This window comes from Centroberyx gerrardi, chromosome 3, assembly GCF_048128805.1.
Source record: "Centroberyx gerrardi isolate f3 chromosome 3, fCenGer3.hap1.cur.20231027, whole genome shotgun sequence".
NCBI classification, from domain to species: domain Eukaryota; kingdom Metazoa; phylum Chordata; class Actinopteri; order Beryciformes; family Berycidae; genus Centroberyx; species Centroberyx gerrardi.
This window is the reverse complement of record NC_135999.1, coordinates 9698566-9722977: the sequence shown is the minus strand read 5'-3', so window position 1 is coordinate 9722977 and position 24412 is coordinate 9698566. Positions and strand designations below refer to the sequence as shown.

Sequence of the window (24412 nt, the reverse complement as noted above, 5' to 3'; positions counted from 1 at the left end):
TACTCACTACTCGGCCTACTCTGTAAAGGCATGTGAACGGGCTGGACGGCAGCGATCAAGCGGAGTTCACATTAATGGATGGATGTTTGCTTATTCCTGTCTCGGAGACCTACTGTGGATCTGTTGGTTTTGTTTACATTCACTGGATTTTTCTGACACTTGTCTATTGAACTTGCTTTGCTCATGTAATCATTTTATCTACAATAGAGCTGCATGTTTAGCAATTGCCATCAACATGTACAGAATAGAGTGCGACCTTAGCTGATCATTCTGAATGCCGATGTGTTTACAGTTTATGTCGCCCATTCAATCTCTCTCGCCATTGCTATGTATTCGTTTGTTTGTGAATGAGATAATTCAGGGTATTTTTGCTCAGTTGCCGTGCTTTACCAAGTGAGCTATTGCTTTAAAAAACCTTTACTGTCACAGATTTTGACACTTGTCTTCCTTAAATTGATATCAGTGGTGATGATGGAGGAAGGCAGGGGTGAATGAGATGGGGAATTCACTGCTGCCATCCCTGTGTATTCACTGTCAATGTCAATCATGCAGTATGGCTGCCATCCTGTGGTGGGTTTGTGTAACTACTTCGCAAAATAAATTGAAGTTGTTTCAGTGGTCTTCTGTCTTCTTTCGCATGACATGAAACCCACATTGTGCTCAAAAATATAACGCAGACAACATAGGCTTTGTGGAGATATTCATGTATTTATTTTCATCTTTGAAAACAAGCAGAGATCCAATCAAATATTCATGAAAGCCTACATCTACTTTTTGACCCGCTATGGAAACGGGTCACTGCTCTCTCTTAGAGCTACTGGAAGCTGTTGTATACTGATGTTGAGTATTTATATTGTTTCACATATCAAGTGATGAAAAGGCACAACAGAATTTTCAGAATAAGCATAATCACATGATGAAAATACATGAATTTTTACTTTGTCAGCCAGGCTTTGTTCACCATATCTTTGTTTTCTACTGCTTATTTGCTTCTGCAGCTTTTCCCATCTCTCTCTCTCTCTCTCATGGCTCGGTCACTCTGCCCATGAAGAGCGGCACGTTGGCCTGCTCACTCCACAGTAGCAGGATGAAAGGCCGCAGGGCGGAGAAGGAAGGGAAGGAGCGAGAGAAGGAGAGGGAGGTGGCAGCGCCGGCCTCCACCCCGTCTTTGGTCAGCGCGAGGAAGGCTCTGTGCCGGGCGTCAGTCAGAAACATCTCGCCGCCAGAGTAGAGTCCGCACAGGTTGGCTTCCTCAAAGAGCGAAGACAGTCCTGACAGGGGAGAAGAATTGGGAGGGATGGAGGGAGGATAATAGTGAGGGGAGAGAGCGGAAAGCTGATAGATGGGTAGCCATACTTCACAGATGAGACTTATAGGTGATTTTCCATAGATGGGACAAATTAGAAACCAGTCAGACGGACAGGCAGGGAGGCGGAAAGACGGACAAACCTAATTTCCTGAGAAGCAGGTTCATATCTGCCTGGACATCCAGTTGGATTTTGGGCAGGGTGACCTCAATGTGCTGGGGAGACACCACCTTCATGCGTTCAATCATTTGACGCACCGCTGTGTCCGTCATCCTCTCCTCCACCCGTTGCAGGTCGGCTGGTTTGTGGGTGTGAGGCAGCAGAATGTAAAGACTGCTTCCACCTGTGAGAGGGAACCTCGCCACCTGTTGCAAGAAGAAAAGGGAGGTGTTTGTCGAGAGTATGGGCTTGTGTGTGTGTGTGTATGTGTGTGTGTGTGTATGTGTGTGTGTTACCTGTGCCTTCACTTCAGGAACATACTCCATAGGCACCAAGTATCTATAGCTGTAGAGGACAGGCACCTTCACCAGGTCACCATTCAGTTTTGTGAAAAGTGCTTTCTCGTCTTTCCCATCAAACTTGACCTTCCACTGACCTGGAACACACACACACACACACACACACACACGCACAGTGTATTAGTTCCCACCAACTCTACATACACACACACACACACACACACACACACACACACACACACACACACACACACACACTACTGACCACTGAAGGAGACAGCGTTGAGCAGGATCAGCTGGGTATGGCCTGGTACAGAATCAACCAGCTGTGTGATTTTATTGTTGGTCTTATTTGCCACCCAGCTGTTGATCATCTGTGTGTTTTCCTCATTGCTAGCCAGCAGCCTGACAGGCTCAGCTTCATAGAATTGCATGGACTGTCTGGTAAAGGACTCGTTCACAGTCATATCTGAGGAAGAGAATAGAGACAACGCAGTGAGCTCTGTGATGGCAAAAGATACAGAAGAAGAAGAAGAAGACATACGGCCTCCTGGCTAAACGGAACTCTGCATGCGCTCCGAATCTGAGCACTGACATGTCTCTCTTTAATTGCTTTGCTCTTTATGGAGCAGCCATTATGCGCGCTTCACACAGTGGCAGTAATACTTTGGTTATAGTAGATTTGAGATGCTGTCTGCAAGGAGCCGGCCAACTTCTCTTTCAGCCGCTTCATCTGCAGGTGAACACAGTGGAAGTCATGGGGCACACAGAGAGCCACCTCGATGGCTCTGCGGGTTGTGTCCCGCGCACCTGGAGAAGACGGGACAGTCAAAAGAGACGTGAGAGAAAGCAGAATGATGTGTCAGAGAAAGCAGTAGGCACTTGTTAAAAGAGCAAAATCCCTGTGACATTTCAAAGTGAAGACAATCTGTTATAAAACTTCTATATATATAAGTTATATATACGTTTTTTTTTTTCTTGTCTAGCTGTACAGAGTCAACTGGGGATAATGTGTACCTCACTTGGAGATCATGGTTTATAAAGAAGAAGAATAGCAATTCTGATCTGGGACCGCTTGCCTCTTCCTAATCCTCCAGTCCATCAAAGACTAATGAGGAACATGCTTCCCTTTTCTTACCTAGCAACAGATGGGACAGCACCCCGCTGATGCTGATCGGAGAGAAGAGCAGGTTCTTAGAAGGCTGCCACTGACTGAGGTGGGAATACAGCTTCATGGAAAACTCTGCCTGAGATTCCTCCAGCATGGGTGCCCATGAGCGGCTGGTCTCGTCCTGGCAGGGCTCCCATGGTGTGGTGAATTCACTGCATGAGAAAGGAGCACGGCCGGCTGAAAGAAAATTAAGCACATGATTAAAAAAACATAACAACAAAAAAATTTATCATACCAAGAACCCCAACGTAGCTTCAGAACAAAATTGACATCCAATTTACAATAACTTTGATCTGCAACACTCGTCTCTACCAATCCTATTAGATTCATATGAAGAACACTTGCATGAATACTCCTACTTGGAGCTTGTTGGTTTGGCACGTAATTGATGATTGATGGTTCCAAAATGCAGTGATTGATCATGCAGTAATGGAGCAATATTTCACAGGAGGTTGCCAAACCTACCTTCCATAATAAGATGGATAGAGTTGAACCTCTCCCCCTCATCAGATTCACAGTGGTAAATTCCAGCATCCCCCTCGACAGCTTTTTTGAGTACGACGGTCTGATCATTGTCAAACTGATTTGGGTAGTACCATTCTAGTCTTTGATCATCATTTGCAATCTCTACAGGAGTCAGTTGCGTCCTCTTGCCGTCGTCCGTTTCTTTGAACCACAGTGAGTAGTTATTGGCTGGGCTGGAAGGGGGGCGATAGCAGGGCAGGCGAGCCTCGGCACCCACCTTGACCTTAAGGGTGTAGCCACTTAATGCTGGAGACAAAGCCACAAAGATTGTCCGAGCTGTCAGTAAGCATCTGGCTATTCCAATTTTGCCAGCAGATTTTTCACGCTCTCTTCTAGATTCAAGCTTTTTCATTCAATGAACTGTCCCAAATCCAAAATTCTCAACTGTGTTACCAAAATGTGCAGACAAAATAAACAATGTAGTTATGATAAAGAGACGTGTATCTGTATTCCTCACCTTCAACTTTGACGGTGTATGTCCTGCTCCACTTAATGTCGTTGTGCTCCATCACACACGCATACTCTCCCGCGTTGGGAGCAATTACAGAGGATATAGACAGGTAGAAGCCATTCTTACTGACTGCAATAGAGCCAGCGGACCCAGCAGCCTGGGAACTTATGTTTTTACCTGTTGTAACAAAAAGAAAAAATCACATTTCCAACTCAAAATGTATACCTATACCTGTATATCTGCAATGGAGTGAAATGTAACTTGACATTAAGTTACTTCAAATGAAAAGTAAAGCACTGTAGTTATTGAAATACAACACGACCATCAAATGTCCAGGTGACGACCGCTCCAGTGAAGTCGAGTCCTTGCATGGGAAGACATGGGAGGGTCAGACCTGAACCAGGTACCACCCGGAGGTCTGCGGATGACGAGAGCTGAACAGACAGAAAGAAAGTCAAACATCTGAAGTAAAGCTGCATTTTTTTTTTATGTTTTTGATGCAGCTCTTCCTCCCACTGACCAAAGAAGACTGATATTGGATATGTGTGGGCAGTCATACTATCCAGTCATGCTTTCAGACATGGACTTGAGCTGAACAAAAAAAAAAAAGACTTTAATGAATTCCTTTTGTTAAAGCCTGCGTAGGTACACTACGTGTTATAAGTTGACATTTTGCTTGCAAAAGTAATCCTCATGTTGGGTGACCTTAAATGAATGAGATAAGACTTCAGAAGGTCAGCAATATCGATGGCACCATTGCTCTGCTACTTTCATTTCAATGTAAATTTTGTGGCTCTGGCATCTGAGCAATTGCAGTAAACTCTGGAGCATGAAAGCTTCACTCGGAGCTCTCAATCAGCTGCACGCCGATTGCTATTGGCTCGGTGGGTGGTGCAGGCAGGGGAGAGAGGGCTAAGTGCATTAGTGTTCCTCCTCGTTTCCTTCAGCCTTACCTACCGGGGATTTAGCATACATTACAAAAAAACAAAAAATAAACAGTCAAACTTTGGTCAACTAAATTTAATGGCTTGGAAACATTCTTCCTGAGCTCTAATTGGCTATTTTTACCTTTTCTTTTTTAACACTTTAATTGCCTAGAGAAGATGCACTGTTTCAGGCAGATGAGTTTACCTCAAAAATGAGCTGGAGCAAGAGGCAAAACAGGACCAGATGTCTCATCTGAAAGTGAGCAAGAAGCAGGGAGAGAAAAGGGTTACCAGCAAGTTAACTGAGGTTGTTTTGCAAGTGGTGACTTTAAAAAGAATATGGCACAAAGCTGGGAAAAAAAGATCAATATGTGGCACAATCTTTGGCATGTGATGATGTTCCCTCTCTCAAAATCCGGCATCTGAATCCCTCAAAGGCCAATCGCCCAGCTACACCTTTCATTTCTAATTAATAATAAGCGAGATCAAACAAAACCTCCATCCATTGATAGGCCTAAATAATACGCTATTACTGAGAAACAAGGGAATATAATATGTAGTTGCTCCTAACAATAGAATATAATGTATATAAAGTTGCTTTAACTCAGTGATTACACCATATGAAAAGCATGGAAAAACTCACAGTGCTTGAATTTCCAACAGCATTCAAATTCAGGAACGTCACCAGTTCTACCGATATTGTCTCTGCCACGTCTCAACACCGTTCACTTCATCTATCCCCCTCTGAATGTCTGCTTCACCAAACTGCCAGCAACAATGACTAATCTGTGATTGTTGGTTTAGAGATGTTTGTTTGCACTATGCAGGTCTTCTGACTTGCTGGAAATCACATGGTTTCACAAGTTGGCAACAGTATCAATTTGCCAGTGTGATAATTAATTTTCCTTTCTATCTATTTTATTTCTGCTATTATCGGTATTTTAGTCCAACTGCTATCCATATGTATTCACCTAGTCAATACTGACATATGAAATATGATTAAAAACAATTCGGGGCGGATTGAGCAATTTAACCCATTTTCAATTTGCATCTTTAATAATGACATGTTTTTGTTTTTGTATTTTTCCTAAACTGTTTTGCATAATTTGATTTTGCCAAAGATTGCCTGTATTCTACATAAGCAAAGATGTAGTGGAATTTGCAGAATATAGTTTTGCCACATTTTAGGCATCATTCACAATAAATATCAGTCAATAGTGTCAAAATGATGTAACCTATGTGACAACAAGATTGTTTAAAGGGGTAAAATTCATAAATTAATGCTTTTCTGGAAGTGCAATTGATTTTATTTATATTGGTAGTTGTTTCCCATATGATGATCACCGGCTAGAAGTCATAGTTTACCCCCCTTTTTATTTACTACTACATCCCTGTATATATCGACCTATTTACAGTCTATAATATAGACATATAAGGGTAAACATCAGTCAACACGTCATTTATGTAGGTCGATCGACATCGCGACGCTCGATTACATGCGACTCGCAAAGTCCATTGGGCGTAATCAGTCATGTGCAATCGAGCGACGGATGTAAAGAAAGGAAGACAGTCCAAAGTTTTGGAAAAGTTTTTTTTCGCATCCGAGAGAAAACGAGAGATTTGTCGGAAGGATTAGTATAAACTTTCCGCAGACGATATAGATATGTGAACGGTCACTTATCAACGTGGAGTCGAGGTCAGCCTCCCTGAAAAAAGACTTTTGAAGAGAGTAAGTTTCCTCCTGATCCTCTGATCCCGCAGCGGAAAGAGTACAAACAATGGCAGAGAGCAACAACAGTGCTGCTAGCTTGTAGGTTTAGTTAGCATTGGTCCGCACCGCTGAGCTAACGGTCCTCCGCTCACATATGATGTTATGAAGGCCACGTCTAAGCGTTGAACTAGCTAGCTCCCGACTTACTAACTAGACTAGAGGTTGTGGCTTCTTGCAGTGTCGATAGCTTTATTGGGCGGACGATATGTGGAGCCCCCCACCTATTTCTTGTGTGCGAGTGCGCGTGCACGCGTAGCACGTGAGAGAGGGAGAGGTGTATGCTGCCCTACAAAATAGACTTAATACTTTTTGTGTGTTTTTAAAAGTGAAATGCCGTGACCAGGGTTTAGCTTTCATATCCACACAAATAACAAAACTCCAAATGCTATTAAAAGATATATAGTCCTCTTGTACCAAGAAAAGTATTGTTAGGGCAAGGGATAAACTTTAATTAGTTTAATTACTTCTGCAGTTACTGCTCTTTGTCCGTGTAGGGCAGTACTGATATGCCTGACATAAAAAATGAGTGCTGTAGATAATAATATCATCTTTTTTTCTTCATAGCTGCTGTACTGTGAGTGACAGTTTGCTCTCAACCCACAGTGTGCATCAACCCACAGGACCAAAGGGTCTGAGAGGCGAGCGCCATGGCAACGCAGTTTAGTATCGATGATGCCTTTGTGCTGGAGGGAGAGGAGGAAGGAGCCGTGTCTGATGGCGAGGCGGAGGGATGGAAGGGCAGGGATAAAGACAGAGAAGGAGGAGAGATGACATTTGGTCCTCTGTCCTTCTCTAAACCCCAGACTCACCCTCCGCCTGCTGCGGCCGGCTCCCCTGAACACAGCAATCTAAAGTATCAGGTAATCCTGAACGCACACCAGCCGATCAATAGTTACCTGAAAAAGTACAACTCAAGTTATAATCTGTTGTGTTTACTTCTTTAGAATCTGGAAAATGAAGATGTCTTAGGCAGCAGTGGCAATTCGTCTTTCAATAACTTCTTCAAAATCAGGTGGGGCCTTTAGGTAGGAGTCTTGATGTGATGTTTTTTTCCTCTTCCTGCATGTTCTGTGAATGTGGGTGGATATGTTTTGCTAGATGAGGATAAGTAATTCTGCACCTGCCTCTCCCACAGCGACCCTGCGACTCTGTCTTACTGCAGCTCCCAGTGGTCCTTCAGCACCTTGAGCTCTGTCACCCAGCTGTCGGCGCACTGCTGCGGGTAATTTCACACAGCTCACACACACACACACACATGTAATAACAACAACAACAACATCAACATCAAACAGCTGGTTTAAAACAATGTGTTGCTCAGGTGGATGTCCCACCCGCTGGTCAAGAAAAATCGAAGAGTCGTTCTTGCTTCATTCCTTCTCCTCATCACTGGAGTTGGTAAGTCCTAAAAAGAGTACAATATATCTAACCACAACTTTATAGTGCAATATGGTCGTATCTCGAAGAAAACAAATCCATTCCCTCTCTGTCCTTAGCTCTTATTCTTCTCCTATATTTTCCTAAGTCTCTCTTCATGATTATTCTAAGGTCACAGGAATACTGTCAGGCCATACTGGCTCTCACCCTCGCACTCTTTAGTATCGGTTGCTTGTAATGTAGATGATCTAGGAATTGAAGCTTATTCTTAGGGATGCGCCAATATGTTTATTTTTAGGCAAATACTTATAACCAATATTTTCCCACCCATATCGACCAAATACCGATATGCATTTTTGTAAGAATCTCAGTACAAATGCAGGTGCAAAACGGGTTAAGACACGGCTATCTGAAGATAATTAAGTGGTTTTTAAACAGTTTTATTCTGTTGCTAATTTGACAGTTGTATTACGTGACACAGTCCTAGAAAAAAAGTCACAGAAATGGCAATTCCATAATTGACCAAATATCGGCAGTAAAAGTAATATTGGACTGATACCGATATTGCTTTTTAAAGCCGATATCAGCTGATACCGATAGTCTGTCCTACTTATTCTGCTTTTTCACACATTGTAAGTTGCTATGGACAAGAGCATCAGTTAAATGACTAAAATTTAAACAAAAAACGGAAACAGAAATAATTATATATTACAAAACTGTGCATCATATAGAACATCATATAGTAAATATCCTCCATAATTTTTTTATATACACACACTGTGATTTCCTACTTCAAATGGTTATGCAATTGTAAACCACAGTTAGTTTGTTCAGTGTTGTGCCATCCAGTGGCACGCTTTCCATACAGTGAACTTTGTCCCCATGTTGATCCTCTCTGTATAACTCAGATTTTTTGCCAGTTATCTTGAGCAAATGGAAAAAGAAGTGTTGATTATATTTATACTGTGTTGTCCTTTTACCCCCTCATCTCACTGTCTGTATTTACATTTGTGTCGTTTCTTTCTTCCCCAGCTCTTATTTTCACAGGTGTTGTCATCCAGTTGAACCCAAATGCAGGTAAGAAGGAGGAAGTAAAGGGCTGTTATGCTGGACTGTAGCTTTGTGTTGCAAGACTGTCCAGAAATGACATCATAGCTCTGCTAGTCCAGGTGCAAGAATATCTCCAGTAATTGAAGCATTATTACAAGTAACAATACATTTATGTATTGTACACTTTTTAAAAGAAAAGTTATGCCTCACCATCAGGAAAATAAAAAAGTAAATGCACTAAGGAAATATATATACAGTTACAGAAATAGAAGATCTAGTGAAAAAGAAAAAAATACAGCAATGATACAATAAACACAGTAGAAACAATTACATGAAAGCAAATCTATAAAAGTTTTTAAAGGAGAAAACCAGTGTCATTTAGAGTCATAAAGCCCATTTACTTCTGTCTACATCTTGTTTACATTTCCCCCAATCATTTTGCAATGCACGCCATAGCTAATTGGATTTTTTTACTTTTACTTGTTTATTGTTGTTTTTAAAATACAAACTTAATAGTGTCAAACCTGCTGCCACGTCTAACAAAGACGCTGCAAATAAGGACATGGATGTGACAGTAACGATTGTAAGGCGACATGTTTTGAGAGATTATTTCCTGGGAGACGTCTGTTTCTTTGTATGGGTGTCAGCTGATTGACAGGAAGCAGAGCGTGATGTGATGTGAGCGCTGATATGAAAACACTCAACCCAGGCACAACGATATAATGATAAAACAGAAACGCTGACAAAACCAAATTAAGGCTTCATGTTTATTGTGATGGATTATCAAGTTTAGGCAATTGTTATGTCTGTGGAAGTATTAAAAAAAACACCGGTAACTTCTTATCTTTTAAGAAGTTGTTTAAAATAAGATGCTGTTTTCTGCAGGCAGGCCATTCCTAAAGTCTTTGATCTCAAATAGCAAAATTCCCGACGGATTTAAACCTACAGGCACTGGAATGGCTGAGACCACATGGGGTTAGAGAACCTATGACGTAGTTTGGGGTTCAGATGCAGCCATGCTTTAAACTCAGTCAGTAAATCCTTGATTGTAATATGTGCGGTTGCATTAGCTGAAGTTAGTGTTGGTGCCTGTGTCCTCACTGTGGGTTGTCACTGATCTCTACAGGTGTTTCAAGTGCCATTTTCTTTGTCCCTGGATTTCTTCTCTTCATCCCTGGGGGTAAATACAACATTTGGTTCCTTTTTAACTTTTCTCGTTAACTTTGAGTGTTTGTTTTTAGCTTGGCTTTGTGCTGTACCGCCTTAATGCATGCTTCATACCGTAGACATAATAACAATGTTACTCCCTGTATTTCCACCAGTGTACCATGTCATATATATCAGCTGTGCTGTCCGCGGGAGAAGAGGCTTCAAGTTGTTCTACCTGCCCTATTTTGAGAAATGACATTTTATGCTACACTACGTCTTCACTACATTTCTTTTTTTTTTCGCGTTTTATTATCATGAATTGTAATTTTGTCACTTGCAACTCAAGTAAGAAAAAAGATATTGTCACATGGTTGTTTTTAAAGATTTTTATCCTGTCATTATAATGACCACTGCTAACTGAACCACTCAGTGCCTCGATTATGTTTCCACTACACGAGCCGACTGTGTCTGTGTGTGTATGTGGAAGAGAAGGAGATTTGCCCTGTCTGTTTGTTATGTCATATGTGTGAATAATGACTGTGAAATTACAATAAATTTTTTTGTACATTACTTTTCAATTGCGTCAGTTGATTTAGCTTTCAAAATGGGGGCAAAGTGAGAGGTCTTTTTACCTCTTTTTGGCTGATCAGAATTACATCATGTCAGTAACATCACAGGCAACAAAAAAGCCCAAACTAAACACTCAGTAGTATAATATTTTTTTTTTTTTATGTGACCACATTTTTATTTCGTTTCTCAGATGCACATAAAACTTTAAAAAACAAAAAAAAACTATCAAACTTGTTTGATTGTCTGGGCTGCTGAGATGAGAACAAGATTGCATCAAAACAGTTTGGAATGAGTCTCAGCTTCCATAGCCTAAAAAAAAACCACGGCAGCATGTTTGAGATGGACCGCACGCTGCTCAAGCCTTGCCCACCTGGGGCAGGTCAGAACTGGAATGATTCGTATTGCTGTCCTCCGTCCTGTGATTGGATGTGTAACATTCTCTCATGGCAGAGCGTTCATACACATGCCGATTATTAATGAGACTAGATAATAATTGACACTGCTTAAAGATGGCCAAACAAGCAAGAAAGACACGGTGGCAACTTTAGCTACAGCTCATGTAAGTCCCAGTGTTTAGTTTAACTTCATCCCTTTTACTGCCAAGAGATAAAATCCTTTTTTTTAGGCTACCATTAAGCCAAAAACAATGCACGCCTCCTCTCTCCTCAAACCATTATTTTTCATAATTCCTGTCCACTTCCCTTTTTATAATACTTCTCCACTCCATCCTCCCCAAATGAACATTAACATCACTTGTCTCTCTACTCAAAGCATCCTTCGCCATTTGATCAGCTATCTCTTTACCTTCAGTTCCTACATGAGCAGAATTCCATAAAAATCCAGACATGAAGACCCTATCAGGCAACCGGCCACTTCTGTATGTCAAACTCTTCAATACATAACCCCAATCCTCACTGTCTCTCTCTCTTTGGGTTTTTAGATCTATCACAATGTGAGTGAGAGATCTACAAACACTTATCTAATGATTGTTCACTACACCTACAATATTTTCTATAGTGTCTTCTTATATTTTATCAGCACTCCCATCCTGTAGATCCAACTCTTCTCCCCCTCTTTTCATTCTATTCACAGCATTGCCCTTTTCTATTTAAGAATGAATGTGTAATCAAACTCTTTGCTGAATGAGCATATTATATATTACAGTTTGCAATTCAAGCCAGTGATTCAAGGCCTATTTCTATCTCCTCAGGCTCAAAGGACTTTCCATATAGTCTCAACAAGCAAGACTGGAAATGGAATAGTTACAAAAGCCCCGCTGCATACTTCTTTTTCAGCATGGAGGCAGATGCTTACCCAATCACTATGAATCCATAATGTAAAATAGCTCTTATCATTCCTCTGTATATCCTCATCAGTGTCTCTCTGTCAGCTCCCTTCCTGTCAGACATTTTAAAATATTAATTGTTTTTTCACATTTATTCACATCCTCACTATCTAAGACTTCATCAAACCATACCCCTAAAAATTTTAATTGTGTAACTCTTTCAAGTTCAGCTCCATACATAGATAAGGTTATCTGTGGGATGTTTCTTTTATATCCCAATATGAAATCTTAAATCCCCACTTCTTTGCCCATTTCGTCACCTGAGATAAGGCTCTTTGGATTCGACTCAGTCTCCTGACCTTTTCTATAAAGCCCCATCATTCACAAATAAAGAGAAACCATAACGGTCAAAATATTTTATTAAGCATTACATTGAAAAGCACTGAGTTTATAACACTTCCTTGAGGGGGTCCATTTTCTCTATTGACACTGAATAATCTCCCAAAATAGTGACTTAAATTTTCCTATTACATAAGAATTCCTTCATCCAGCTATACATTCTGAGTGAGTCAGAGTGAGGAAACATCTCCTGCTCCGTTTCTATTCAGCCATCATAGAAAGCATCCTCACTTCATCCATAACAGTCTGGTACAGCAGTTTGGACACTCACTCCCGGAATAAACTACAGCGCATTGTCAACAAATCATCCAAAATCATTGGCATCCCCCTCCAATCAATCGAATCACTTCATCACAAACGGACAGTGAAAAGGGCAAGAAAAATAATTTCTGACCCCACTCACCCAGCACACCATGTTTTCCAGCTGTTGCCCTCTGGGAGGCGCTACACTTCTCTGCTCACCAAAACAACCCGTTTTAAAAACAGCTTCTTTCCAACTGCCATACGAACTCTGAACTCCCTCTGACAAATTCCATTATTGTCTATGCTGTTATGGCCATGAACGTTATGCAATACATGTTATGTTTACTGTACTGTGATGTGGGTCTTGTACTATATATTGTATTGATTGTATGATGTACTGATGTTCTTATGTTTCTATGTTGGAACCTGCTTAATGTATTGAAAACAAATTCCACCAGCCTGGCTGTGTGGTCATTAAATAAATAATCTAATATAATCTAATCTTCCTTTAACAGCAGCAAGTAGCAATTTAGTTTTATCAGTAAACCATCTTTCCACAGTGAGTCATATGCTTTTTCTCTATCAATAAATACAGCCACATCACTCTCTTTATTCACTACTGCCTTTCTTATATCTACTGCCCACTCTCTGCCTGTAAGGCTGGAGACTGTGATTTTCACTCATTGCTCCATAATGTGGGTTGTGCATTGTGAAGCCCTTTGAGGCTGTAACTGTGATTAAGCGCTATACAAATGAACTTGACTTATATCAAGTACCATATCTGAATCAGTGGATCGACCTATTCTGAAGCCAAGTTGAAATTTCACAAAGAAACCTTTTTTTTTCCAATGTTCCAACTCATTGTAACCATTCTTTCCATTATTTGACACATAACCAATGTAAGGGCAACAGGTCTATAAGACCCTGGTTTAGTAGCACCTTTTCTTTATCTAAGATTAAGCACAATCACTGCATATTTCCACTCATGCAACTTTTCCATATCTGTAAGCACTTTCTCCAGCACAATATCTCTTAAATGACTAAAGATTTTATACCTAGTAGCCCCAGTGGCCTTCAATCCACTGCCCTCCTGGTTTTCATTCAAGCCGTATAATCAGGGACTATTTCACACCTGGGATGCCAGGTGATTGCCAGGTGCTATAGCATTTTTTGTCCTGGTAGGATAGAAAACCAGCAGCACTCTGGGTCCAGGATGAGAGAACCGCTGCCCTAGCTCATCTCTCCCAAGTGCTGTTGATCTACCCTCTGCTTGAATTTCATAGAAAAATAATGATTTATATTATCTTCATTACTTTTTTCTAATTGCCATGTATTCTTTCTATTAATTCCATTCGCTCTCTCTCTCTCTCTCTCTCTTTTGGTGTGTGTGTGTGAGTGACTGGGTTGGTTTTAGGGAGCGAGAGTGTTGGTTGAGTGCGCAGGGTTTTAGGATACTGTGGCTGGTTTTCAGGTGTTTTTTAAGTGAGATGTTTTATTAAAGAACACCAAAAGTCAAAAAAGTCTCTCTCTCTCTCTCTCTCTCTCTCTCACACACACACACACACAATTCGCCTAAAGTGCTTGCCTTGACACACATATCGGCTGTCTCTGTTTACTGCCTCAACTCCTTGAAAAACTGACATTGTCATTCTTGAGATCTTATGAACCACTACCCAAATGTCACTAGGACCCAAATTATTGCAAAACAGAACAACTTATTTTAGCATCTGTTTCATTATGTCACAGCTAGTGACGTCATTTATTATTTACAAATGCAAAGAAATCGGTTAAAACGGTGATTAACTTCTTTATTCATAAACAAAAACCCCAAAAGGTACTCATAAACTGGGGCCACCCAAGGAGGTTCTATATTACCTCTAGAGGGCGCTACGTGTCCAGCCCGAGTCCGTCCGAAATGACGTCTGACATGCACTCGGCAAACATCGTCGCTGTCGCTGAGTGACTCGGTCAAGGATGGAGGAACAGGCACACAAGCTCCTCGAAGAAGGGATACAAAAGAAACTGGTCAGCCCCGGTAGAGGAGAGCTATCAACGTTCATCGATGGAACCAAGGTATAACGATTATGTTAAAAGGTTGAACGAGTGGAGTCCAATCTCTTGAACTGGTTTTAAAAGTACGGCGAAGTAGCTAACGTTAATGCTACCATCAGTTAACTTAGCTAACGTTAGACCGTAGCTGTCAATTCGTTCAACGGTATAACGTTAGTTATCAAAAGCGTTGCGCTTGTATACCGATAACGCTCACGAGCTAGACGACCGTGCTACCTGTGTGGTGACCTGATGTTAGATTTGGTTTGGTTGTTTATTTAGCTAAACCTTTTTCATTTTTTCATCTGATGGTAAGAGAAGTAGGCGGGACAGGATGCCATGTATTTATGAGCGGTGATTGGTTGGCTTGTCCTGTCAATCTGTTTTCTGTTGTTGTGGTTGGGCAGAATATGACGGACCTTGTAGGTTCTTCAAGCTTGCCTGACTAGTGGCGACTCAGTAGTACAGTAAACAAGCTATCGTATCGATTTTGAATCCTAAAAGGTTAATTTTACATTTAGATTGTGGTTCTATTTACTGTCTAGTGCTTCTGTTGAGTAGAGTTTTAGGCTGCGTGTTTCCATCTCATCCTTCCTGTACTTCTTTACCAGGTGATCTTCCACTACCGCACCAGCCTGTGTGATGGGACCATGTTGGATGACTCCAGACAGATGGGGGGCCGCAGCAAACCCATGGAGCTCATCCTGGGCAAGAAGTTCAAGCTGGCTGTGTGGGAGAATGTGGTCATCACCATGAAACAAGGCGAGATTGCAGAGTTTACCTGCACCACCAAGGTTAGTGAGCCGGACAGATAGTTTTTGATAGAGTAGTGGTCTTGGCCTTTGTTTGCGCTGACTGCTTCTCCAGATTTCTGTCACTCACACTCTGTCTCACCCTCATTCACATCTGTCCTCACCCGTCAGCACACCGCACTGTACCCGCTGGTGTCCCAGTCCCTGAGGAACATCAGTGCGGGAAAGGACCCCCTGGAGGGCCAGAGGCACTGCTGCGGCATCGCCCAGATCCACTCCCACCACTCTCTGGGGCACCAGGACTTGGATCAGCTTCAGGCCCATCCACAACCTCTCATCTTCACCATAGAGCTGCTGGAGGTCAGTGTGAATGGAGACCATTTAGATTAACTGTAATAGTTGCCAGCTCTACTGAAAACAACTGAGTGTTTTGGTGTCATATGAAAAATACTGTTGTAGATGTACAGCGTCCAAAAATCCCCCTACAATAAACTATCACATTATCATTACATTATGTATCATAAAATAAATACTTTGTGCTACAAAGGACAACTACAGACACAAGTGCTCTGCTATTCCCAGTCCCGTCCCAGTCTCCTCATCTTAGTACAGTGAAAGCTCCAGCCACCACTGATCTCAGCTCTGCTCCTCTCCTCAGGTGCTGTCTCCTGGATCTTTCCAGCTGGATGTGTGGGCGATGACGGACAAAGAGAAACTGGATTTGGTGCCTCAGATCCACGAGGAGGGCAACACCCTCTTCAAACAGGGCCAGATTAAGCAGGCCACAGAGAAATACTACAATGGCATTGCCTGCCTCAAAAATCTACAGATGAAGGTAAGGGGACAGTTAAGGTTTAACGTTCATTACAGTTAGTATGGATAAATGAAAAGAAATTTCTCTCCATCAAAGACCAAAATGAAATCCATTTTCTTTTCTTGCATAAGCGTTGTATTGGTAAATAGAGAATCATATCTTTGATCCTTCCATATGCCATAAAATGTGTCCAAGTGGCTCTCTAACTCCTCTGTGCCTGTCCTCTCCTCCTCTCAGGAGCATCCTGGAGACGAGGCGTGGATCAAGCTGGACCATATGATCACGCCCCTGCTTCTCAACTACTGCCAGTGTCAGTTACTCCAGGGCCAGTACTACGAAGTCATCGAACACTGCTCGTCCCTGCTCTTCAAATATGATGGTAAGGCTTTGTCGTTCTTGCTGTACAATAATCAGCAGGGATTAAAGTTTATGTTTTGTTGTTTGGATTCCAGAGAGGCACTAGGCAATGAGATTATGAGATTAGTATATTATCTGCATTATCTGCAGGTTCTTCTCCTATGGTACAAGGATAACTTGAAAACTATATACTGACTCCTTTCTGGCTGCGTTTCTAATGGTAATTTTTGTTTTTGATGCAGGATATTCTCCTGAATCTGATCACTGTATTGATATTAGCAGCCTTGTAGTTGTTACATAAAGTTTTTACCTTTGCAACACCAGTCATCTGAGATAGAGGGTTTCATCCACAACTAATACCTACTGTAGTCACTTCTTATAGACCAATGCTCAGTATTCAATTAAACTGGAAAGCAAGGTTTTGCGGTAGACAGTATAATACTCAATAATTAAGATGTGTATTTTGAATGGAATCAAGGTGTCAGAGTGCATGAAAAGACACCAAATAGAGCTTACGCAACACCACTGACCATGACTGACTGTTCCATTGATTGATTTTATTTGTGTTCTATTTCTGTTCCTCCTCCCACATATGCAAGTTACATAATGGTTCATGACAGTATTGTGTAAGTGTAAACTTCATTAGAAGCCAACATGTTCCCTTAAGTTGTATGAACCATTTAGTGACTTGGTTTGCTTGAAAATTGTGTTCGTTGTTCATCGTAGAAGTTGGCCTCCCTCCCGGCCTGCCTCTGTGATTATATGAAGTAAACTCTTGATCCAATAAGGACAGACAATGAAAACTGTCATATTTCCTTTGCTTTCTCCCCGTCCTCACAGACAATGTGAAGGCCTTATACAAGCGGGGCAAGGCCCACGCCGCAGTGTGGAACGAGACGGAGGCACGAGTGGACTTTGCCAAGGTGGTGGAGCTGGACCCCACCCTGGGGCCCTCCGTGGCCAAGGAGCTGCGGGCCATGGAGGACAGGATCCGGGCCAAGGACAAGGAGGAGAAGGGTCGCTACAAAGGCCTGTTCAACAACAGCCAACCAGCCACTGCCACCACAGTCAGTCTGCTTTGTTTGTTTTAACTTGTAATGAGTTGGACCTCATTCCATCTGTCCCCTTCGTGGCCACCAAATATTCATTCATTATGAGAACCTTGTGTGATATAATGGTTTTGCTTCCTGACACCAGTTTTGTCTTCCTCACAGGGTTGAATCTCATGGAGTTGGAACAAGAGGATGCTTGTGACTGTGAATTTCAAGATGGAGGAGAAGCAGTAGACACTGCAGACATGTTTTAGTTTCATCCATGCACCAAAGCCATTCACCCTCTCCACCACATTGTTATCCATGCTACACACACACACCTTACCCCACACTCCACTGACATTACCAAGCTGCGAATTGCCAAAAGAATGGGGAAGGCATCCTTGCCTTATTCTTTTGATCCCCCCTCTAAAAAACTTCTCGCTCTCTCATATCGTTGTTGCAGAGTAGACATGGCTCCCTGACACTGTCCGCTTGACTTTTTATGAAAGCCCATAATTACAGAAAAACCTTTGGAATCTGCGGATGTTCTTCTAGGTCTGTAGTGGCCAGCAGCACCCATAGGTCAGTGCAAAATAAAAGACATCTGAATTCCAAGTTCTTGCTTAGCCTGTTAAAGTTCCAGTTATTTTAATATTAGCCCTTCAAATAACTTGCTCACATAAACTGGCTGCCTAGTTGCCCATGGCAACAACAACTGTCACACGATTGTCACAGAAAGATAATGTTGATGTAATGGTGGAATTATCAGCCATTTGTTGTAGGTTACCATGTTGCAAAAGCTAAATTGCCACAGTATTACATTAGACACAAAGTAGGGCTGGCATTTTCTGTTCTCTTGCTCTCTGAAATATGTTCAGAGCTGTTGGATAATCAAAGATTGCAAAGGACTGCAGCTGGAAATGTTCCCTTCCATTCCAGGAATCTTTTTTTTTACAGTAATTGCACCATGGACATTATACACACACATGCACACCTCTGCCTTGCACTGCTAAATCCCTTTTTACATCTTGGTCACATAGCGGAAGCAATGGAAACAGCAGGAGACCATTCTCTCCTGGAAGGTGGGATTGGAAAACTGAGTTGTCAGTGACAATCATTAAATATGATACATGGACTAGTGTTATCTTGCTTTCACCCATGTACCTTTGTCTTGTTTCATATATACCATGTGCTCTATCAAAGAAACATTATTCCTTGCAATTTCATGATATATTATTACCATTTTGTTATATGTTTTTGTCAATATTTACTCAGCAAAGCCCTCAGTATCTCCCTCACTTGCCTTTTTGACTGTAAAGACCCACCCGTGACCCTTCATGTGAAGCAGTGGGTCATTCAACCACCCTGTTTAATTGAGGTGAGGTGTAATTGAGGTTGTGACTATGTATAACTGATAATAAATTTGTGTTTATCCCTTGGTTTGTGTTATATTTCACATGAAGTTCCTGGACTACCTGCAGACATGAAAGAGTTGAAGTGATATGGCCCATCAGTGAACTGGAGCTTCCATCTGTAAATATAATTTCACATCCCCTTGTCAAAGAAGGCTCCATAAGACTGGTAGCAGCCACCTCAAAGTGCAATAGAAACTATCTGAGCCTATCTAGATTTGATGCCTCTCAGACCTGTTTTCCAAATGTGTTTATGGGTAAAACACATTGTTCAAAATATGCAAAATGCATACACAAACCAAAACAGAACATCTGCTTTTCCACCATTCACAGAATATTCTCGCATCACTGTCAGATCTGTTATGATCATTCAATTAACTACTATAGGTGTTTTAGTTATTGTGGGTTACCATTACAAACATGTGTTTGACATGAATGAAAACACTCACTGAAAACTTTTTTTCTGTTATTTAATTAAGATATACATACCGAACTGCAAAAATCTGGTTTACAAAATTGCCATACTAACAAACTGACTTGAGATGTACAGAGAGTTCTTGGGGTGGGGAGACTATCAGAACATCTAGTGTGTGTTGCTACTACAAAATGGTATGAACGCAAAGCAAGGGCCAATGGCATTGGGGTATATACAAGATGCTCAGATAATTTTGCACAGACTAAAATATGGTGCTAAACTGATCCTTTGGTTGTAGAGTGGTGTTCAGTACAGCAGTTTGAGGAGAGATTCAGTTTGTACATTGATTCCATTCATTAAATATAAAAATGACAATTTTCTTGGTCAAATGTCAATATTAGACAAAAAAAGAAAAATAATTACTACACCCATTGCCATCCATTTAACAAGGACTATGCCTTTTACCCACAGCCCAGTTTAGAAACGAGTTCAAATTCCCCCCAGTCTTGTTTAGAAACGGGTACAAAACTGTTTTGAGCTCTTCTTACAACCTGTTGAACCTTGTGCATTTTGAATACACCCCATAGGTAACAGAAAGGTTGTAGATTAAAAAAGGGATTAATGGAATGCAGGGTACAGTGGAGACGAGAAGGACATAATGCAGCCTATAAAAAGCAAATGAGGAAAAGCGCAAAGGGTGGGAGGACATGAAGTAAGGAAGGGAGGAGAGATTGAAAAACTGAGACGGTGGGATCTTCATGAGGATAGGCTTCTACACAGGAGAGGCTGAGGGATGAAGGGATCGTTCCACAAGGTTATGTGCGGGCGCTTCTCTCCGTCTCTGCCAGACACTCCCTGACCAGCGCCCGGGCATGGATTATACCTGAGCAAGAAAAACACAAGGTACAAAGAACAGAGCGGTTAAATCGACAGTATGACATTACTGCGATAAAACTGCAAAAATATGTGTTGGTTTGTTACCAATTCTGAATGTGTCTTTTCAATCCAAATCTAATTAACCTACAAGAACATCAGATGTATGCAGAAGAGCTCTTACTGCCGAGATGACAGTCATGATGCATTACTTGTGTTGGCATGACAACAAGGTGGGTGTTTTTGCCAGTCAAGCTATACCTCTCTTTAGCCTCTCCATAGCGCTCTTGCTCCCAGCATACGTGGGCCGGATCTCGCGGCTCATCTCCTCAATGACAGACAGAAGCTCGCTGTAGGTGGACCCTTGGGATACTTTGACCGGCTGCTTGTGTGTGCACATACGTGTATGTTTGGGATGAAAAAAAGCATACAAAAAATCTTGTCATTAGCTGTAAATGCCACAGTCACAGGTGAAAGACAGAGAAAAATGTCAAACATTTTATCAGACTCTGACTAATATGGTACAATGCAATTGCCTTTAGTAAGTAAGCACTTTTATCCAAAGTGTCTGACAAAGCCATGAGAGCACACATTTTCCCGGGTGTCAAACCTCTAGCACTGCCAGTGTCAGATGGAAGCTTGACCCTTTAAGCTATAGAGGTCCACAGGAAAAACACTTGTTTACTTACTGGTTTAGCTGTACGTAAATGACCCATGTAAAAGACCAAACAGTAGGGATGACTGTACCCCAGTCGTACCTGAACAAAGCCCATGGAGGGTGGGCCAAAGTCACTGAAAGCTGGCCTGAAGTTGGACGAGGAGGGCAGAGACGGGGAGGGCACACTGGAGCCTGGACAGGGGAGAGGAACAGATGTGACACCCTGAAGCACAGTTATTCATAGCTGACACTTGTAACACAAGCAAGCTGCCTTCCAGTGCATTTTCTGTCATGCCAGTAAGGTGGGCGACCATGTTCTATGTATGTGTACCAATCCACATATCCATAACACACAGGCAAGGCAACTGGCCAGTAATTGCAACATTAAGGCAGTGTGGTGTCAGAAAACCTGGAGGAGTGTGGTTGGAGCCAGACGGCGCGGGGGCAATCGGTTTGTAACTCATGGCGATGTCACTCCGCAGCTCCCCGTACGACGCGCCGCTTCCGTCAGTCCCGTCAACCCGGTGCTTATACAGCTTTACTGGTGGTGGTGAGCTCCTAAGAGCTGAGGCACAGAACACAGGCACAGACAAGACACAACAAAAACAGGTGTCATATCCTTGTTCATCCACGGGATATAAATGGTAACTGCAGGAAAGCTATTGTACACTGACAACAATGGTCATCAGAAGCCGTGAATACAGGTCAGTTGTGGACTGGGTATTGGAATTCAAGCCAAGTGGCCCAGGTTTTTCTCATTCATTTTTAATGTTTTCCAGGACACAGAGCAGCCTGAAACAGGTGGGCTAAATTGCTCTCCAACATTAGATCGCTAATAATAATGGTCTATGAGCCCCAATTTGCAAGTTTACATTTTACCGTTTGCCTTGGTTATAGGCAAGCATACATTATCCACAGAACAAGACTTATGACCTTGGATCATTAGGGTCCACGTTTCAATTTAGCAAACATCCAGTCCACCAGCAGCACCTCTTTCAATAAAAATTCAACTTTTAAAACCGATTCATTTTTAGTTTGTCTTTTCTCAGCAAAATACACAATAGGGTGCTTTTGAACAGGTCGAATCAATTTTAAATTAGAACTACCGAGTGTGGCGTAAAGGAATCGGATTTGCTATGGTAGCACACATAAGCTTTCTTGCCCAGTAATCCTGTGGCTGTATCTACCTCAAGTGGACAAGATGTCATAAAAGAACGGCTGTGAATCATTATTAATTAACCATTTTGATAACTGTTATTTTCCTTGGAGGACAGTTAGCTCTAGTTCCCACGACTGGACACTGACAAACGTTAGCATGTTGCAAGTTAAACTAGAATCAAAGACAGCAGTGCGGTAGGAGGCGCTGTCTCACATTTAGGTACAACCACGACCCGTATGGGAGACAGTGGGAAACAATAATCACGTAACGCTAATAGACAGTGATTATCTGACGATTTCTCGAAAAAAATAGCTAGCGCTAAATAATCAAAGTGCTCGGTCGTAAATTGTGGTTCATTCAACAACAGGAACAGTCTCAATCGATACTCCACATCGTCTTGCCAACATGCCATGTTCACAGAAGACACTCAATTTTACTCGCATGTCTTGCTGGCTAGTTGTTTACATAAACTCAAGTAAACTTTAACGTCCATAACTAGGTATGGTAAGCTAACGTTAACATCACTAGCCGCTAGTGTAATTAGCTCCAGGCAAAGTTCATCTTTCGAGCTGTCAAGCTGGGAGGAAGACGGTGTTCACCAACGTCAGTCGATACAATCTGGTGCCTAAACCTGAATTAAAATATGTTGATGTTGCATGTTCCGCCTAATAAAGTCTTTCAGAACGTGGATTTACAAAGTTCAGCGGCCAAAACCACGCAAACGGAGATAACGGTACTGAATTAAACAAAAGCTAACATTGGCTAACTAGAACCGAGCCAAGCTAGCTAACATAATGTTAGCTAATGGTAGCCAGGTTAGCTAGCTCGTTATGCCGGTTAGCACAACAACATGAGAGGAACGCAGTAAGCACGGACATCTATACATAAAAAGATAGGGAACGACAGAGAATCTTGGCAGCTTAATGACCATTGAGAGGATAACACAAAATCCAAAAAGTCTGGTATTTTTACCTTTCTAGGGACAGATTTTCAGATCCTCTTTAGGAAGCGAGCGTTTCCCTTGTATACGAGTCTGCGCAGAAGCGAGCTGCCCGAGAGGCGTAACAACCAACTGGCACCAAGGTTGCCAGGTCTGTGTGACAAAACCAGCACAATGGCCAATCAAAACCAGGCCAAAACCAGCCCAACGGCCAATAAAACCAGCCCCAAAACCAGCCCAATACCAGAACTCAAAATATGCCTCTGCCAAACCATATACACTGCTTTTAAAGTCCAACAGCATTGCTATCATTGCCAAATGTATTGTAATATCTACAAAGTAACACCATAAATGTTTAGTGTGCCAGCATTAAAAGCGGTTTTCCCTAAACAGTTCTTTCACCTATAGGTCCTAAACTGGCCTTTTATAATTAGATACAGTATATTATCATAAATAAAATATAGCTAGTGGTGTAGACCAGTGGTTCTCAACCTTTTTGTAGTCTCAGGGATCCCGTCTGATAAGATTTAGTTATTCCATAACTGTCTATACTGTAGATTGGCAGATTAACAGTGAAGAGTGTGAAACCTATGAACAGAATAGTCATTATTATACATTCTCTCATTGGGCTAACTTCTAGTCAATTAAATAATAGTGAAATTAAAATATTCCCCATTTTTTTGGGACCCCCTGGAACCCCCTCAAGGACCCCTGGGGGTCCCCGGACCCCAGGTTGAGAACCGCTGGTGTAGACCAATTCACTGACGCACAAACTAACCTGTTGCTTTGTCTTTTTGCTTTCTCTTCCGTTTTCCCTCTTCCTCCCTGCCTGGACAACATGAATGTACTGTTTTTACTTCATATGCATTTACTGTAGTTAATGCAATACCTTATTTCAACTGAAACACCTTATCATGTTGCTTCACTATATTTTAATCATATACTTATAGTAAATACATGTGTAAATAGGCTATGTATTTACTGTTAGCATTTTTGTTTACCTTATTTCAACTGATACACCTTATCCTGTTAATTCACAACATTTTAATAATATACTCACAATACGTATATGTGTAAATAGGCTATGTTTTTACTGAATTAAAATCATTTCAGCTTACCTGTTTGACTTGTAGAAGGTTGACCGCCTTACAGTAAAAAAAAGAAAAAAGAGAAAAACTCCTTGAAATGGAACTATTTACAATTTCCAATGTCTTTTGTTTAGATGCTTTGAGATCCCTCGCCCTCCTGGTCCTTGTCATACATGTCTGTA

At 41.7% G+C, this 24412-nt stretch overlaps 4 protein-coding genes across 5 annotated transcripts; 2 read left to right on the top strand and 2 right to left on the bottom strand.

Moving 5' to 3' along the window:
- Positions 1-688: 688 nt before the first annotated feature.
- On the bottom strand, positions 689-5577 carry serping1 (serpin peptidase inhibitor, clade G (C1 inhibitor), member 1). Its single transcript, XM_071911400.2, has 11 exons — positions 5482-5577; positions 5044-5091; positions 4235-4346; positions 3919-4089; positions 3402-3707; positions 2904-3113; positions 2432-2575; positions 2031-2234; positions 1763-1902; positions 1450-1672; positions 689-1271 (listed from the first exon to the last, which is right to left on the bottom strand). The coding sequence occupies exons 2-11, from the start codon at positions 5089-5091 to the stop codon at positions 1024-1026; spliced, it is 1806 nt and encodes a 601-aa protein (XP_071767501.2). The 5' UTR covers positions 5482-5577; the 3' UTR covers positions 689-1023.
- A 793-nt stretch (positions 5578-6370) lies between these two features.
- Positions 6371-10752, top strand: tmem134 (transmembrane protein 134). Its single transcript, XM_071911415.2, has 8 exons — positions 6371-6567; positions 7213-7469; positions 7554-7621; positions 7745-7831; positions 7928-8004; positions 9016-9060; positions 10160-10213; positions 10356-10752. The coding sequence occupies exons 2-8, from the start codon at positions 7257-7259 to the stop codon at positions 10436-10438; spliced, it is 627 nt and encodes a 208-aa protein (XP_071767516.1). The 5' UTR covers positions 6371-6567; positions 7213-7256; the 3' UTR covers positions 10439-10752.
- Positions 10753-14614: 3862 nt separating this feature from the next.
- On the top strand, positions 14615-19124 carry aip (aryl hydrocarbon receptor interacting protein). The gene is made up of 7 exons (XM_071911405.2): positions 14615-14752; positions 15340-15522; positions 15652-15840; positions 16139-16315; positions 16532-16673; positions 17492-17718; positions 17866-19124. The coding sequence occupies exons 1-7, from the start codon at positions 14654-14656 to the stop codon at positions 17869-17871; spliced, it is 1023 nt and encodes a 340-aa protein (XP_071767506.1). The 5' UTR covers positions 14615-14653; the 3' UTR covers positions 17872-19124.
- A 433-nt stretch (positions 19125-19557) lies between these two features.
- On the bottom strand, positions 19558-23264 carry cdk2ap2 (cyclin dependent kinase 2 associated protein 2). 2 transcript variants are annotated; one of them, XM_078281846.1, is made up of 5 exons: positions 23175-23264; positions 21453-21608; positions 21144-21235; positions 20647-20770; positions 19558-20395 (listed from the first exon to the last, which is right to left on the bottom strand). In XM_078281846.1, the coding sequence occupies exons 2-5, from the start codon at positions 21505-21507 to the stop codon at positions 20328-20330; spliced, it is 339 nt and encodes a 112-aa protein (XP_078137972.1). In that variant the 5' UTR covers positions 21508-21608; positions 23175-23264; the 3' UTR covers positions 19558-20327. The 2 variants fall into 2 exon arrangements, with proteins under 2 accessions (XP_078137972.1, XP_071767514.1); XM_071911413.2 differs by having other exon boundaries at positions 20647-20767.
- Between the last annotated feature and the right edge of the window lie 1148 nt (positions 23265-24412).

Bases quoted from the DNA above. Each gene is read 5' to 3' on its own strand.
- aip (XM_071911405.2), top strand. From the start codon at position 14,654: ATGGAGGAACAGGCACACAAGCTCCTCGAAGAAGGGATACAAAAGAAA. The intron at 15,523-15,651 runs GTTAGTGAGCCG...CTCACCCGTCAG, and splicing joins AGTTTACCTGCACCACCAAG to CACACCGCACTGTACCCGCT. The intron at 15,841-16,138 runs GTCAGTGTGAAT...TCCTCTCCTCAG, and splicing joins TCACCATAGAGCTGCTGGAG to GTGCTGTCTCCTGGATCTTT.
- tmem134 (XM_071911415.2), top strand. From the start codon at position 7,257: ATGGCAACGCAGTTTAGTATCGATGATGCCTTTGTGCTGGAGGGAGAG. The intron at 7,470-7,553 runs GTAATCCTGAAC...TTACTTCTTTAG, and splicing joins ACAGCAATCTAAAGTATCAG to AATCTGGAAAATGAAGATGT. The intron at 7,622-7,744 runs GTGGGGCCTTTA...CCTCTCCCACAG, and splicing joins AATAACTTCTTCAAAATCAG to CGACCCTGCGACTCTGTCTT.
- serping1 (XM_071911400.2), bottom strand. From the start codon at position 5,091: ATGAGACATCTGGTCCTGTTTTGCCTCTTGCTCCAGCTCATTTTTGAG. The intron at 3,708-3,918 runs GTGAGGAATACA...CTTTGTCTCCAG, and splicing joins ATACACCGTCAAAGTTGAAG to CATTAAGTGGCTACACCCTT. The intron at 3,114-3,401 runs GTAGGTTTGGCA...ATTTTCTTTCAG, and splicing joins TATCCATCTTATTATGGAAG to CCGGCCGTGCTCCTTTCTCA.
- cdk2ap2 (XM_078281846.1), bottom strand. From the start codon at position 21,507: ATGAGTTACAAACCGATTGCCCCCGCGCCGTCTGGCTCCAACCACACT. The intron at 20,771-21,143 runs GTACGACTGGGG...TGCACACACAAG, and splicing joins CCTCCATGGGCTTTGTTCAG to CAGCCGGTCAAAGTATCCCA. The intron at 20,396-20,646 runs GTATAGCTTGAC...TTTCTTGCTCAG, and splicing joins TATGGAGAGGCTAAAGAGAG to GTATAATCCATGCCCGGGCG.